Source organism: Pristiophorus japonicus, chromosome 11, assembly GCF_044704955.1.
Source record: "Pristiophorus japonicus isolate sPriJap1 chromosome 11, sPriJap1.hap1, whole genome shotgun sequence".
Lineage (NCBI taxonomy): Eukaryota > Metazoa > Chordata > Chondrichthyes > Pristiophoridae > Pristiophorus > Pristiophorus japonicus.
Genome location: NC_091987.1, coordinates 72409127 through 72424218, shown reverse-complemented (window position 1 = coordinate 72424218; position 15092 = coordinate 72409127). Strand labels below are relative to the sequence as shown.

Below are 15092 nucleotides of genomic sequence, written 5' to 3'. Positions count from 1 at the left end.
CGGTAAAGCCGTAGGGGTTAAGGCCTCCTGCCCCGACGTCTAGGGGCTCTTCTCCTTCGGCCGCCGACACGGCCAACAGCCCTTCTCTCTTCACAACGCCTCGCTAGAGCATGTAGAATCCGACGCTGGCGAACAAGTAATGCCTCCATTAAAGTTTTAGAAATAACTTTCTCTCAAGCTCAACTAGTATATCTGTCTGCCACTGCAAACTCGGAGGCTCATCACCGTGCTGTGTGCAAACTTTGCATTGACTGTGACCTCCGAGGAAACAGCTTCCTCATCCCTTTAAGTAGCCACCAGTAAATGACTCTGCAAGCCTGTACCGACTGGTTTTCCAGACGTTGTTCTTGGCGGCTGTTAAATGAGGTGGCCACACCTAATTTGCCGACCGGGGCGCAAGCGTGGGCGTTGCACCAGGAATACATCATGATCAGAGTGATTGTCAGTAGCCAGGTGCTACTGGTTTGCACCCTCGCTGAGCCTCTAATGAATTTTCAGTCAGGGCGCTAAACACTGCTGATACGTATGCTTATCACTATAACACGTGGCCCATGCCAGAGCTGATCACCTTGTGACCTTTAGGTTTAATGTAAACTCCAAAAATTAGCCCTGCAGGGGGAGCCTGCTTTATATAGGGAGGCAGCACGAGGTGCAGTAATGTGTGCCTCCCGGGCTTTCCCCATATGTTGGCTATTACATGTAATTACACGGTACAATGCATGGTATGGAGCGTGGCTGCAAATACATCACAACACTCCCCGCCACCCCCAAGTCTTAGATGCGGTTTACAGGTCGAGCCTGACCGGGGGTCTGCGCTCTCTGGTTGAGCATCTGAGTTGGACGCTGGGTGTGGGTGGCCTAACCGGAGTGTCGCTGCCTTGCGGTGCTGCGGCTCTGGTCAGACTGTCCGGTGTGACGGGTTCTGTCTCTTGGTGAACCGCTGGTTCTGTTGCTTGTGGTTGGAAGTCGATGTCACTGTAGTCATCCAGTGGTTCTGAATCATCGGTGAACCTCAATTTGGTTTGATCGATGTGCTTCTTGCTGGTTTGGCCATTAGTGAGTCTTACCACGAATCCCCTGCTCCCCTCTTTAGCTACGACAGTGCCAGTGAGCCACTTGGGGCCCGTACCAAAGCTCAGCAGGAAAATAGGGTCATCGACATTGATACAACACGTTACAGAGTTGCGGTCATGTTATGTACATTGCTTAAGACGCCGGTTTTCGACAATATCATTTAAAACCAGGTGCACGAGGGACAACCTTGTTTTGAGGGTCCTCTTCATGAGGAATTCGGAGGGCGGAACCCCTGTGGGTGAGTGGGGCCTCGTCCGATATGCAAGCAGCACGCGTGACAGACAGGACTGCAAGGGGCTTTCCGTCACTCACTGCATGCCCTGCTTTATGATCTGTACTGCCCGTTCAGCTTGGCCGTTGGAGGCTAGTTTGAACGGGGCCAACCGGACATGCTTTATGCCGTTACAGCACATAAATTCGCTAAATTCGGAACTCATAAACCATGGTCCATTGTCACTAACAAGGACATTGGGCAGGCCATGGGTGGCGATCATTGTCCGAAGGCTCTCTATTGTGGCAGTGGATGTGCTGGATGACATTATAACACATTCGATCCATTTAGAATAAGCATCAATTACAACTAGGAACATTTTTCCTAGAAAGGGACCCGCGTATTCTACGTGGATGCGGGACCAGGGTTTGGAGGACCAGGACCGCAGGCTCAGGGGGGCTTCCCTGGGTGCGTTGCTGAGTTGCGCGCACATGTTGCACTGGCATACGCACAACTCTAAGTCTGTGTCGATGCCGGGCCACCATACCTGCGATCTCGCAATGGCTTTCATCATTACGATGCCGGGGTGTGCGCTATGGAGATCCTTGACAAATAAATCTCTGCCCTTCTTGGACAGGACTAGCCGATTTCCCCACAAAATGCAGTCGGCCTGGATGGATAACTCGTCCTTGCGCCGGTGAAACGGCTTAAAATCGCCATGCATCTCTCCATACGTGGTTGCTCAGTTTCCACTTAATATACAGTTTTTCACCTGGGACAGCAGTGGGTCTTGGCTGGTCCAGATTCTTATCTGGCGCACCGTGACGCGTGACCCTTCGCCCTCAAAGGCTTCCATGGCCATGACCAGTTCCGCGGGCTGCTCCGCTTCACCCTCGGTGGTGGCGAGCGGGAGCCGGCTGAGCTCATCTGCGCAGTTATCGGTGCCTGGTCTGTGGTGGATCGTGTAGTCGTAAGCGGACAGTGTTAATGCCCACTTCTGAATGTGAGCTGAGGCTTTGGTATTAATGCCTTTGCTCTCAGAGAATAACGACGTGAGTGGCTTGTGGTCAGTTTCTAGTTCGAACCGTCGGCCAAATAGGTACTGGTGCATCTTTTTTACCGCGTACACACAAAGCTAGGGCCTCCTTTTCGACCATGCTGTACCCCCTTTCAGCCTTGGAAAGGCTGCGGGATGTATACGCTACAGGTTGGAGCTTACCAGACACGTTCGCTTGCTGAAGCACACACCCGATCCCGTAGGATGACGTATCGCATGCTAAAACAAGATGCCTACAGGGATCATACAGCACAGTAGTTTGAGCACAATAAGTTTCTGGCCTTCTTGAAGGCAGTTTCTTGATTTTTACCCCAGACCCAGTCATCACCCTTACGGAGCAGTACGTGTAATGGTTCAAGCAAAGTGCTCAGCCCAGGTAGAAAGTTACCCAAGTAGTGCAGTAGTCATAGGAACGAGCGCAGCTCCGTCGTGTTGCGTGGTCTCGGGGCCTTCTGGATCGCCTCCGTCTTGGAGTCCGAGGGTCTGATGCCATCTGCTAAGATTCTCCTTCCCAGGAATTCCACCTCTGGTGCCAAGAAGACGCATTTGGTTCGTTTCAATCTTAGACCTACTTGATTTAGTTGGCGTAGCACCTCTTCCAGGTTATGCAGGTGTTCAGCGGTGTCGTGTCCGCTGATCAAGATGTCATCTTGGAAGACGACTGTACCCGGGACAGATTTTAGCAGGCTCTCCATGTTTCGTTGGAAGATCGCAGCCGCTGAACGGATCCCGAAGGGGCACCGGTTGTATACGAACAGTCCCATGTGTGTGTTTATGCACGTCAGCTTCTTGGATGATTCCGCCAGCTCCTGGGTCATGTACGCCGAGGTGAGGTCCAATTTTGAAAACAGCTTTCCGCCCGACAGGGTCGCGAACAAATCCTCCACCTTGAGTAGTGGGTACTGGTCCTGTAACGATACTCGGTTAATGGTTACTTTATAATCTCCACAGATTTTAATTGTCCCATCACTCTTAAGAACGGGGACAATGGGACTGGCCCAGTCATGAAACTCCACTGGCGATATGATGCCTTCGTGCTGAAGCCGATCTAGCTCGACTTCTACTTTCTCCCGCATCATGTAAAGGACCGCTCTGGTCTTGTGGTGAACAGGTCTCGTGCCTGGGCTAAGGTGAATTGTCACCTTGGCACCTGTGAAGCTGCCGATGCCAGGCTGGAATAGTGACGGAAACTTGTCTAAGACCTGCGCACACGTGGCTTTCTCCACCGACGATAATGCTTTTACATCGCCCCATTTCCAGTTAAAATTCTGTAGCCAGCTGCTACCAAGCAGCGTGGGCCCGTCACCGGGAACAATCCATAGTGGCAATTTATGCACAGAACTATCATACAGAACCTGAACCATTGCACTTCTGAGGACAGGGATAATCTCCTTAGTGTAGGTGCACAGCTTTGCGTCGATTGGGCTCAGCTTGGGCCTGTGTGCCTTGTTTGCCCATAACTTCTCGAAGGCCTTCTGGTTCATGATCGATTGGCTCCCACCTGTGTCCAGTTCCATCGGTACCAGTATGCCGTTCAGTTTAGCGTTCATCATAATCGGGGGACTCTTGTTGGTAAAGGTGTGTACTTCATACACGTGCACCCCATGTACCTCTTCCTCCTCGGTCATCTCTGTGCGATCCTCAGGATCTACGCTTGACCTCCCATCCTCCGCCACGTATCGAGTTGTAGCACATTTACACATTTGTTGGAGGTGCCCCATCATTGAGCAATTCTTGCAGACATATTGTTTGAACCTGCACTGGTTTGCACAATGAGCCCCTCCACAGCGCCAACAGCTTGCGATGGACTTGCATTCACAGGTACTGATCTCTTTGCATTAGTCCATTGTTGTGGTGAGTGAATCATCTCAGATCGAGCAGGGGTCACATTAGCCCAGCTGGGGGCACTTCTCCTATCTGCCAATGAAGTTAGCTTATTGTTTGGCCCTAGGTGATTCCGAAGTTGTGAGTAGAGTAGCTTTGTTTCTTCCTCTCTGGCCATGTATGCCTGAGCAATCAGGGTGGATTTGGCTAAGTCCAAGTCTTCCTCCGCTAGCAATTTGCGGAAAATCCCTTCGTGCCCAATTCCCAAAGCAAAGAAGTCTCTTAACATTTCTTCAAGAACTGTTCCGCATTTGCATGGCCCAGCAAGACACCTTAGCTCAGCGATGAACGCTGCCACGTCTTGGCCTACCCCGAGCCGGTGGGTATAGAAACGATACTGCCATGGCCTAACCCCTCGCCATGAGCGTACTGCGTTTCGGCTTTAGGTGATTTCGAACTATCTCGCACAGTTCTTCGTAACTTTTCTCAGCGGGTTTCGTCGGGGACAGTAGGTCCTTGATCAATGCGTATGTCCGTGATCCGCAGACCGTGAGGAGGACAGCCCTGCGTTTGCTGGCATTCGCGGCTCCCTCTAAGTCTTTCGCGACAAAGCATTGATCCAGCCGGTCAATGAAGTCATCCCATTTTTCCCAACGTAATATCGCTCGATGTAGTCCACGGTGGCCACGGCTGCTTGTTAGTGTCCTATTCTCGTCACCAGTTAATACGTATGCTTAGCACTATAATAAATCACACGTGGCCCATGCTGGAGCTGATCACCTTGTGACCTTTAGGTTCAATATAAACTCCATAAGTGAGCCCTGTAGGGGTGGCCTCCTTTATATAGGGAGGCAGCACAAGGTGCAGTAATGTGTGCCTCCCGGGCTTTCCCCATCTGTTGGCTATTACATGTAATTACATGGTACAATGCATGGTACGGAGCATGACTGCAAATACATCACAACTGCGCTCCTGGTTGGTAACCTCTTATGCTTCCATTTACTGTCCGCTAACTGAGGTGTTAGGCAACCGAAAATTCAGTCCAATAGGTTTTAAGCAGGTACAAAGGCAGGTACAATGAAGTTCAATGGAAGCTCGAGGAACAACACTTCATCTTTTGATTAGGCACTTTACAACCTTCCGGACTCAACATTGAGTTCAACAATTTCAGTTCATAACCACTGCTCCCATTTTTTCCAGACAGCAGTCCTGGTAATGATTCTACTGTTACCATTTACAACACCTCTAGACCCATCTTTTGTTTCTTTACTTGTTCCATTGTCACCCTTTTTGCTTTGCACCATCATTCCTTTTGTCATTTAATCACTCCTGCCTTCCATCATGTCACAGACCTACCCTTTTGTTCTCTTCTTTCCCCCACCACACCCACTTCCCTGGCTCTGCACTTGGTTAAAACTGGTTATATCTGTAACATTTTCCAGTTCTGACGACAGTCACCGACCCGAAACGTAAACTGTGTTTTTCTCTTTCCACAGATGCTGCCTGAACTGCTGAGTATATCCAGCATTTTCTGATTTTATTAAGGTTTCCAGCATCCGCAGTATTTTGCCTTTGCTTGCTGTTTTAGTTTGTTGAAGATAGCCTCTTGCAAATCTAAACAAGCCAAGAATCAAGATAAGCCTGAAGTTTTAGGTTGGTACTGACCTTCATATCATCGTTGTTCCAGTCTTGTGGTAAGATGGTTTCCTTCACTGTATACTGGAGTCTGGCTATATCAAATAGTTTGGATCCAGGTTTTCCACTATTCAGAACCTGCTCAAGGTACTTCCAAAAAGTCTCCAGGCTCTTGTTGGCTTCCACCTTTTGCAGTCTAACTGCTTCGATAGCTGCAACTAGCAAAAATTTTGAAAGCTATTTAGAAGTTACTTTTTTTAAGTTAATATTTTGCACTGGTACAGCTGACTTCCCAATCCATCATTTCCATATTGTTTCCAAAAAAGCATATTGAAATTGAATGCAAACTGAATACTTTTATGAACTGTTGGATTACAAATTTCAAGGATTCCAGAATCCAAAAGCCCACATTCTTCAGTATTTTTAAATCATTTGTAAATGCTACATTTCTTTAAGTGCCTTTTATGATTGAGGGACAGTGTATTGATTCAGTGAGAGATAGTGAAAGATTGGGGATATTTGGGGAACAAGGAATGAGCAGAGATGTCATGCATCATAAACCAACCTAGACAAGGTTGTACAAAGTTTGTACACCGGATCAAAAGGTTAACCATCATGAGGTAGAATTCAATTTTAGTACTTAACTTCTAAATTAATTTTAAAATGATAATTATAAATGCCTGACTGTAGTTTAGAAGTTATTATAAGTCTTATCTTGAAGTATCACTTCAATGAGGATTTCAGTTACTTATGGATTAATTAACACTGAAGAAATGGAAGCAGATTTTTAAAAACATTTTTTATAAATGGAAAATTAAAACAGCATAATTATTTGTTAAATGATGAAAGGAAATTATTTTTGATATTTGTTTAAAATTTAAAATTACTTTCTAAATCTAGTATATCAAGATTTATGCACAGGTACCAATATTCCCACTTCTGTGTGTTCAGCATTGTTTGGGAGGCTGGACACTTCGGGGGCGCAAGTTAAAAGGGGATGTTGGTGTGGTCAGTAAAAAGATTGAGCAAATGCAAAGTGCCAATTTTTCTGATTTGTCTTTGGCCATGATCAATTAGCCCGGCACTCTGCTATAGTGCTTGGGGCTGATTGGGCCGGATCGTGGCTGCCTTCGGGGACCAGCTAACTCATCCCAATGAACAGCCTGCAGCGATGGCCCTTCCATGGCACATTGTGCAGCATTGTACCACTACCGCCCTGCCTGCATGGTTTAGCGCTGCAACGGAAGTGGTAGCGTTTGATTTAGTGCTCCACTTCCTTCCTGGAGCACTAACACTGAATTTAGAGAACGGTAAGAATCATTAGCACCTGTCACCAATTTTTCCAGCTTTGAAAAGTCAACGCCCCCACTAATTTCATCTACCTAGAACTTAAACTAGATCTAGTAATTAGCTAAAAACAAAACTATAAGCAAAGTTAATTAAATACATTAATTTTAATTAACTAAATAAAACAAGGTTATAAAAGGATGGCAGTGCAGGTGGTGTGCCGCAATTGCAGCATGTGGGAGTTTGTGGAGAGCAGTGCGATCCCAGGCGACCACGTCTGCAGTAAGTGTCTGCATCTCGAGGAGTAAGGGGTTTCGATTCATGGGATACTGGCACCAGTAGTGGGAAAAGAGGGAGCTGTTCTGTTGGGACGGTTTCCACTTAAACTGGGCTGGGACCAGTGTCCTGGCGAACCGAATAACTAGGGCAATAGATAGGGCTTTAAACTAAAAAAAAAAGTGGGGGGGGGCTCAGGTGAAGGGAAATTTAGAATCTATATAGAAAAGACAAGGCACTGGAGCAATGTAGCATAATGGGTAAAGATAAACAGAGTGTGACAGGAAGGGACAGAGAAGTGCATCAGTTAAAATTAAAGGCTCTTTATCTGAATTAGTGGCACAGAGATAAATGGTTTTGATAAATGGATAGCCATCACGGAGACGTGGTTGCAAGGTGATCAAGGTTAGGAATGAAATATTCTAGGGTACTTGACGTTTTGAAAATGAGAGGTGGTAGCAGTGATAATAAAGATAACATAAGGACAGTAGTGAGAAAGGATCTTGGCTCGGAAGATCAGGAAGTAGAATCAGCATGGGTGGAGATAAGAAATAACAAGGGGCAGAAAACACTGGCGGGAGTAGTTTATAGGCCCCCAAACAGTAGCTATACCGTTGGGCAGAGTATTAATCAACAAAAACAGGAGCCTGTAACAAAGGAAATACAATAATCATAGGGGACATTAATTTTCATATAGACTGGGCAAATCAAATTGGCAAAGGCAGTCTGGAGGACAAGATCATGGAATGCATTCGAGACAGTTTCCTAGAATAATACGTCATGGAACCAATCAGGGGACAGGCTATTTTAGATCTTGTATTGTGTAATGAGACACGGTTAATTAGTAATCACAGTAAAAGATCCTATAGGAAAGAGTGATCATAAAACAATAAAATTTCATATTGAATTTGAGGGCGAAAGTGAAATACTTCAGTCGGAAACTAGTCTTAAACTTAAATAATGCCAATTACATAGGTATGCGAGGAGAGTTAGCGAAGGTAGATTGAGAAGTTAGGTGGCAAACAATTAAAGAAATATTCCAAAATTCTCAACGAATATACATTCTAGAGAAATAAAAACTCATGGGAAAACTGATCCATCCATGGCTAACTAAAGAAGTTAAGCATAGTATTAGATTAAAAGTATCGGCTCATAATGTTGCAAAGAATAGTAGTACGTCTGAGGATTGGGAGAGCTTTAGAAACTGGCAAAGAATTATCAAAACATTGATAAGAGAGAAAATAGAATGCGAGAGTAAACTAGCAAAACCCATGGAACTGATGGCCTCCAGCCTAGGGTTTAAAAAGAGGTGGCTGCAGAGATATTGGATGCACTGATTGTGATCTTCCAAAATTCCCTAGATTCTGAAATAGTCCCAGCAGATTGAAAGGTAGCAAATCTAATCCTGCTATTCAAGAAAGGAGGAAGAGAGAAAACAGGGAACTACAGTCCAAGTAGCCTGACATTAGTCATCGGAAAAATGCTGGAATAACAGGGCACTTAGAAAATCATATTATGATTAGGCAGTGTCAACATGGTTTTATGAAAGGGAAATCGTGTTTAACAAATTTATTAGAATTTTTGAGGATGTAATTAGCAGGGTAAATAAAGGGGAACCATTGGATGTAGTATATTTGGATTTCCAAAAGGCATTTGATAAGGTGCTGCCTAAAAGGCTGCTTTGCAAGATAAAGGCTCAAGAGGTTGGGGGGAATATATTAGCATGGACAGAGGATTAGTTAACGGACAGAAAATAGAAAGAAGAGATAAATGGGTAATTTTCCGGTTGGCAGGCTGTAACTAGTGGGGTGTCGGAAGGACCAGTGCTTGGGCCTCAGCTTTTTACAATCTATATTAATGACTTAGATGAAGGGACCGAGTGCAATGTATTGAAGTTGGCTGATGATACAAAACTAGATGGGAAAGTAAGTTGTGAGGAGGACACAAAGAGCCTGCAAAGGAATATAGGCAGGTTAAGTGATTGAGCATTAAGGTGGCAGATGGAGTATATGATGGGGAAATGTGAGGTTATTCATTTTAGTAGGAATAATAGAAAAACAGAATATTTTTTAAATGGTGAGAAACTATTAAATGTTGGTGTTCAGAGAGATTTGGGTGTCCTTGTACAGGACACACAGAAAGTTAGCATGCAGGTACAGCAAACAATTAGGAAGGCAAATGACATGTTGGCTTTTATTACAAAGGGATTGGAGTACAAGAATAAGGAAGTCTTACTACAATTGTACAGGGCTTTAGAGAAACCACTCGGAGTACTGTGCACAGTTTTGGTCTCCTTATCTGAGAGAGGACATGCATGCCTTAGTGGCGGTGCAGCGAAGGTTCACTAGATTGATCTCTGGGATGAGAGGGTTGTCCTATGAGGAGAGATTGAGTAGATTGGGCCCATATTCTCTGGGGTTTAGAAGGACGAGAGGCAATTTCATTGAAATATACAATTTTCTGAGGGGAATTGACAGGGTCGCTGCTGAGATGTTGTTTCCCCTGGCTGGAGAGTTTAGAACTCGTGGACATTGTCACAGGATAAGAGGTCAGTTATCTAAGGCTGAGATGAGGTGGAATTTTCTTACTCAGATTGTTGTGAATCTTTGTCACTCTCTGCCCCAAAGGGTTGTGGATGCTGAATCTATGGGCCCAAGTTTGCACCCACGGTTAGAATGGCGCACCTCCGTGAGGCGCGGCAACTTTTTAGAACAGAAACAGAGTCCATTATTTGCCTTCGTATTCTCCATGCAGCAGCACCGATGTAGGGCCCTGGTGTAGCGTAGCAGAATACGTGGGGGGCGGAGCCAGGTCCTGGCATTGAAAACAGTGCCGGGACCTTTGCACATGTGCAGTAGCGCCTCGCCCCCAGATTCTGTGTGCGTGTGCTGCAGGCTGTGTGGGAGGGGCTCGAAGCACGCTGCCCCTAGCCTTGGCCTAATGGGCTCCCCGCTGCGACCTGTGAGGTAGATAGATTTTTGGACTCTAGGAGAATCAAGGGATATGGGATCGGGCAGGAATGTGGAGTTGAGGTCGAAGATCAGCCGTGATCTTATTGAATGGCAGAGCTCGAAGGATCATATGTGCTACGCCTGCTCCTAATTCTTATGTTCTTATGCTTGTACTACTTGCAATTTAGTATACTGTATTCGCTGCTCACGATGCAGTCTCCTCCTCTACATTGGGGAGACCAAATGCAGATTGGGTGACTGCTTTGTGGAACACCTCCATTCAGTCCATAAGTATGACCCCGTGTGTCCGGTCGCCTGTCACTTTAATTTTCTGCTCCACTCCCACTCTTATACTCTTGATCTGTTACACTGTTCTAACGAAGCTCAACGTAAGCTCGAGGAACAGCATCTCATCTTTCTACTAGGCACTTTACAGCCTTCTGGACTCAACATAGAGTTCAACAATTTTAGACCATAACCTCTGCCACATGGCAGCTGTTGATGATTCTGCCATTCCCATTTACACCTCTTCTAGATTTATCTTTTGTTTCTTTACTTGTCCCATTAACATCTTCTGTTGCTTTGTACTATCATATCTTTTGTCATTTAATCATTCCATCCTTCCACCCTAGCACAGACCTTCCCTTTTGTTTTTTCCTCCCCTCCCCCCTTTCTCTGCTCCTTCACTTGCTTAAAATCTGTTGCAGTTCTGACAAAATGTCATCGACCGCAAAGGTTAAATCTGTTTCTCTCTCCACAGATGCTGCCTGACCTGAATATTTCCAGCATTTTCTGTTTGTATTTCAGATTTCCAGCATCTATAGTACTTTGCTTTTGTTTTGTGTTCTTAAATTCGTTATTCTAGTAAATCTCAACTGTTCCCTTTCATAGGTGCCGAAATTGATTAAGGCCAAGGCCCACCCAAGTGCCGCCCAAAGGACTACCAATGGCCGCCGAGAGACCGGGCGGTACTTTACCTGGAAGATTTCTCTAAAAGAGGTGGCAGTGCCACCTGGCGGCCAAACAATGGCTTACGCCATCAATCTGGGCCGCCGAGGATGGAGTCTGGCTCAGGGAGGGAGGAAGAGCGGAAATGAAAAATCATAGCAAACAAAAAAAAACACCGGAACACCTTCAGAGGACCCCATCCAGGTAAATGTTAAATATGTTCACTACCGTTGGGGTTAGAATAGCCTGCACACAGCGGTCCTTCCCCCTGCTGGCACCAATCTGGCAGCTCGGCGAGCGGGAGGCCACTTACGCTACTTGGCCACCAGAGGACATCAGTGGACGGTTCCCGGCAGTACTCCCTTCCCGCCCGCTCCAGCCCAAGTGAAAAATGGCAAAGAGAGGAAAACGATAGGAAAAATCGGCGGCAGTCAATGGCAGCGGGCAGTAAGGCCACCAATATCGGGGCCTTAAGACTATGACATCCTTCCTAAAGTGTGATGCCCAGCATTGAACACAATACCCCAGCTGAGGCCTAACCAGTGTTTTATAAATGTTGAGCATAAATTCCTTACTTCCGTACTTTATGTCACTATTAACAAAGCCAAGGATCCCATTTTTATTTAAAAATAGGCTATTTAAAAAAAAAATAGCCTTCTCAACATGTTCTGTCACCTTCAAAGATTTGTGCACATACACCAAGTCTCTATATTCCTGCACCCACTTTAAAATTGTACCATTTAGTTTATATTGCCTCTCTCACTTTTTCTACCAAAATGCATCACTTCACACTTCTCTGCGTTAAATTTCATCTGCCCTGTGTCTGTTCATTCCAGTCTATATCCTCTTGAATTCTGTTACTATCCTCCTCATTGTTTACTATATTTCCAAGTTGTCTGTCATCTGCAAACTTTTAAATTATTCCCTGAATCCCCAAGTCCAGGTCATTAATATATATAAAAAAGCACAGTGGTCCTAATACCAATCCTTGGGGAACACCCATGTGAACTTCCCTCCAGTCTGACAAACAACAGTTTACTACCACCTCAGCTTTCGGTCTCTTAGCCATTTTCTTATCCATGCTACCAGTACCCCTTGAATCCCAAGGCTTTCAATTTTGCTTACAAGTCTATCATGTGGTACTTTGTGAAATGCCTTTTGAAAGTCCATATACACAACATCAGCCCTCTCTTTACTTCATCAAAAAAACACAACTCAAGTTAATCAAACACAATTTGCCTTTAACAAATTCACGCTGGCTCTCATTTATTAGCCCATAATTTTCCAACTTCTAACTAATTTTGTCTTGGATTAATGGGGTCAAGTTTCGGAACACGCCTAGAACAGCGCAGCCCCGACCTGGACGCTCGTTTTTCACACCTAAAAGTGCGACAGAAAAATACCTCCAGATTCTCCAGCTCCCTGGGAGCTCGGCGCGGCGTGGCGCGCACACAGCAGCGGGGGGCGGAGCCACAGAGTCGCGCCGATTCTACAAGTGGTGGGGGGCAGGGCTAATTTAAATGAGACAACGTCGTGCCGGCAGCCTTGCGTGTGCGCGTTGGAGCGCGCGCACGGGCAGTAGCCCATAAACATTGGCACTCGGCCATTTTTAAAAGGACTTAAAGAAAAGTGTTCATTGGTCTGTTGAACCCATGGAAAGGCTTGGGATTGAACTTTGGTGATTTTTTGGTGTCTGAAGGAGTACTTTTAGCAGCACTGTTGAAGAAATCACCTGCTGAAATCAGTGAGTGCTGCTTTTCGCCCCTATTCCGTGGCCGAATGGCCTCGGCTTCCCTCGCAGCTCGAAGGCTGCTTGCTTGCTGTGTCTTCGGCTGCCGTCGAGCCACTGACACCGCCCCTATCCCGTGGCCGAATGGCCTCAGTTTCCCTCGCAGCTCGAAGGCTGTTTGCTTGCTGTGTCTTCGGCTGCAGTCTAGCCACTGACGCCGCCCCTGGCTCCTACATGGAAAGAAGGCCTGCCGGAAGCACCGCAGCTCGAAGGCTGCTTGCTACCGTTGTTGGGCTGCCGTCGAGTCACTGACGCCACCCCTGTCTCCAACACAGAAGGCCCGCCTGAAGCACCGCAGCTCGAAGGCTGCTGCTGCTTCTCACAGGTAGGAATATTCAATATTTTGTCTTTGCTTTGTTTATAATTTTTTATTCAGGATGGCTCTTTATTTGTATAAGTAAGACTGTTGAATGCTTGTAGAATTTAATTACTTCCCTCCCCGCCCCCCCCCCCTCGTTCCCTATGCCTGATTTGTAACTTATGCCTGATTTCCTAAGTGTAGGCAAGATTTTTCTGAGCGTACAAAAATCTGCACTTACTCCATTCTAAATTAGTTTGGAGTAAGTTTTCACTGCCTAAACTTTCAAAAACAGGTGTAAGTGGCCGGACACGCCCCCTTTTGAAAAAAAAAAATCTGTTCCAAACTGGAACTGTTCTAACTGACTAGAACTGGAGCAAACTAAATGCCGAGAATTGCAATTTCTAAGATACTCCATTCTAAACCAGTTGCTCCAAAAAAATAGGAGTAACTCAGGCCGAAACTTGACCCCATTGTGTCTAAAGATTTCCCCACCACCGACGTTTGACTGACTGGTCTATAATTGCTGGGTTTATCCCTCTCCCCCTTTTTAAACAGGGGTGTAACATTTGCAATCATCCAGTTCTCTGGCACCACTCAATATCCAAGGAGAATTTGAAGATTGTGACCAAAGCCACCGCAATTTTCACCTTCTCTCAGTAACCTCGGATACGTCCCACCCAGACCGGATGATCTTTCCACTTTGAGAACTGCCATCCACTTAAGTTTAAAAAAAATTGTTCATGGGATATGGACATCGCTGGAAAGGCCAGCATTTATTCCCCATCCTTAATTGCTCTTGAAAAGATGGTGGTGAGCCACCTTCTTGAACTGCTGCAGTCCATGTGGAGAAGGAACTCCCACAGTGCTGTTAGGGAGAGAATTCCAGGATTTTTGACCCAGCGACGATGGAGGAATGGCGATATACTTCCAAGTCAGGATGGTGTGTGATTTGGAGGGAATTTGGAGGTGGTTGTGTTCCCATGTGCCTGCTGCCCTTGTCCTTCTAGGTGGTAGAGGTTGCGGGATTGGGAGGTGATGCCAAAGAAACCTTGGCGAGTTGCTGCAGTGCATCTTGTAGATGGTGCACACTGCAGCTATGGTACATCAGCGGTGGAGGAAGTGAATGTTTAAGGTGGTGAATCGGGTGCCAATCAAGTGGGCTGTATTGTCCTGGATGATGTTGAGCTTCTTGAGTGTTGTTGGAGCTCCACTCATCCAGGCAAGTGGAGAGTATTCGATCACACTCCTGACTTGTGCCTTATAGATGGTGGAAAGACTTTGGGGAGTCAGGAGGTGAGGCACTCGCTGCAGAATACCCAGCCTCTGACCTGCTCTTGTTGCCACAGTATTTATGTGACTGGTCCAGTTAAGTTTCTGGTCAATGGTGACCTCCAGGATGTTGATGGCGGCTGATTCAGCGATGGTAACGCAGTTGAATGTCAGGGGACGGTGGTTAGACTCTCGCTTGTTGAAGATGGTCATTGCCTGGCACTTGTGTGGCGCGAATATTACTTGTCACTGATCAGCCCAAGCCTGAATATCATCCAGGTCTTGCTGCATGCGAGCATGGACTGCTCCATTATCTGAGGAGTTGCGAATGGCACTGAACTCTGTGTAGTCATCAGCCAACATCCTCATTTCTGACCTTATGATGGAGGGAAGGTCATTGATGGAACAGCTGATGATGGTTGGGCCTAGGTCACTGCCCTGAGGAACTCCTGCAGTGATGTCCTGGGGCT

At 46.2% G+C, this 15092-nt stretch overlaps 1 protein-coding gene across 6 annotated transcripts in view; it reads right to left on the bottom strand.

Moving 5' to 3' along the window:
- The window catches only part of spag17 (sperm associated antigen 17), a 564758-nt gene that overhangs the window by 483366 nt on the left and 66300 nt on the right, over positions 1-15092 (bottom strand). For all 6 annotated transcript variants that reach the window (XM_070893521.1, XM_070893526.1, XM_070893524.1 and 3 more), the window contains one exon: positions 5832-6019. In XM_070893521.1, coding sequence (XP_070749622.1) covers positions 5832-6019 — 188 coding nt within the window. The remainder of the gene's footprint in view (positions 1-5831; positions 6020-15092) is intronic.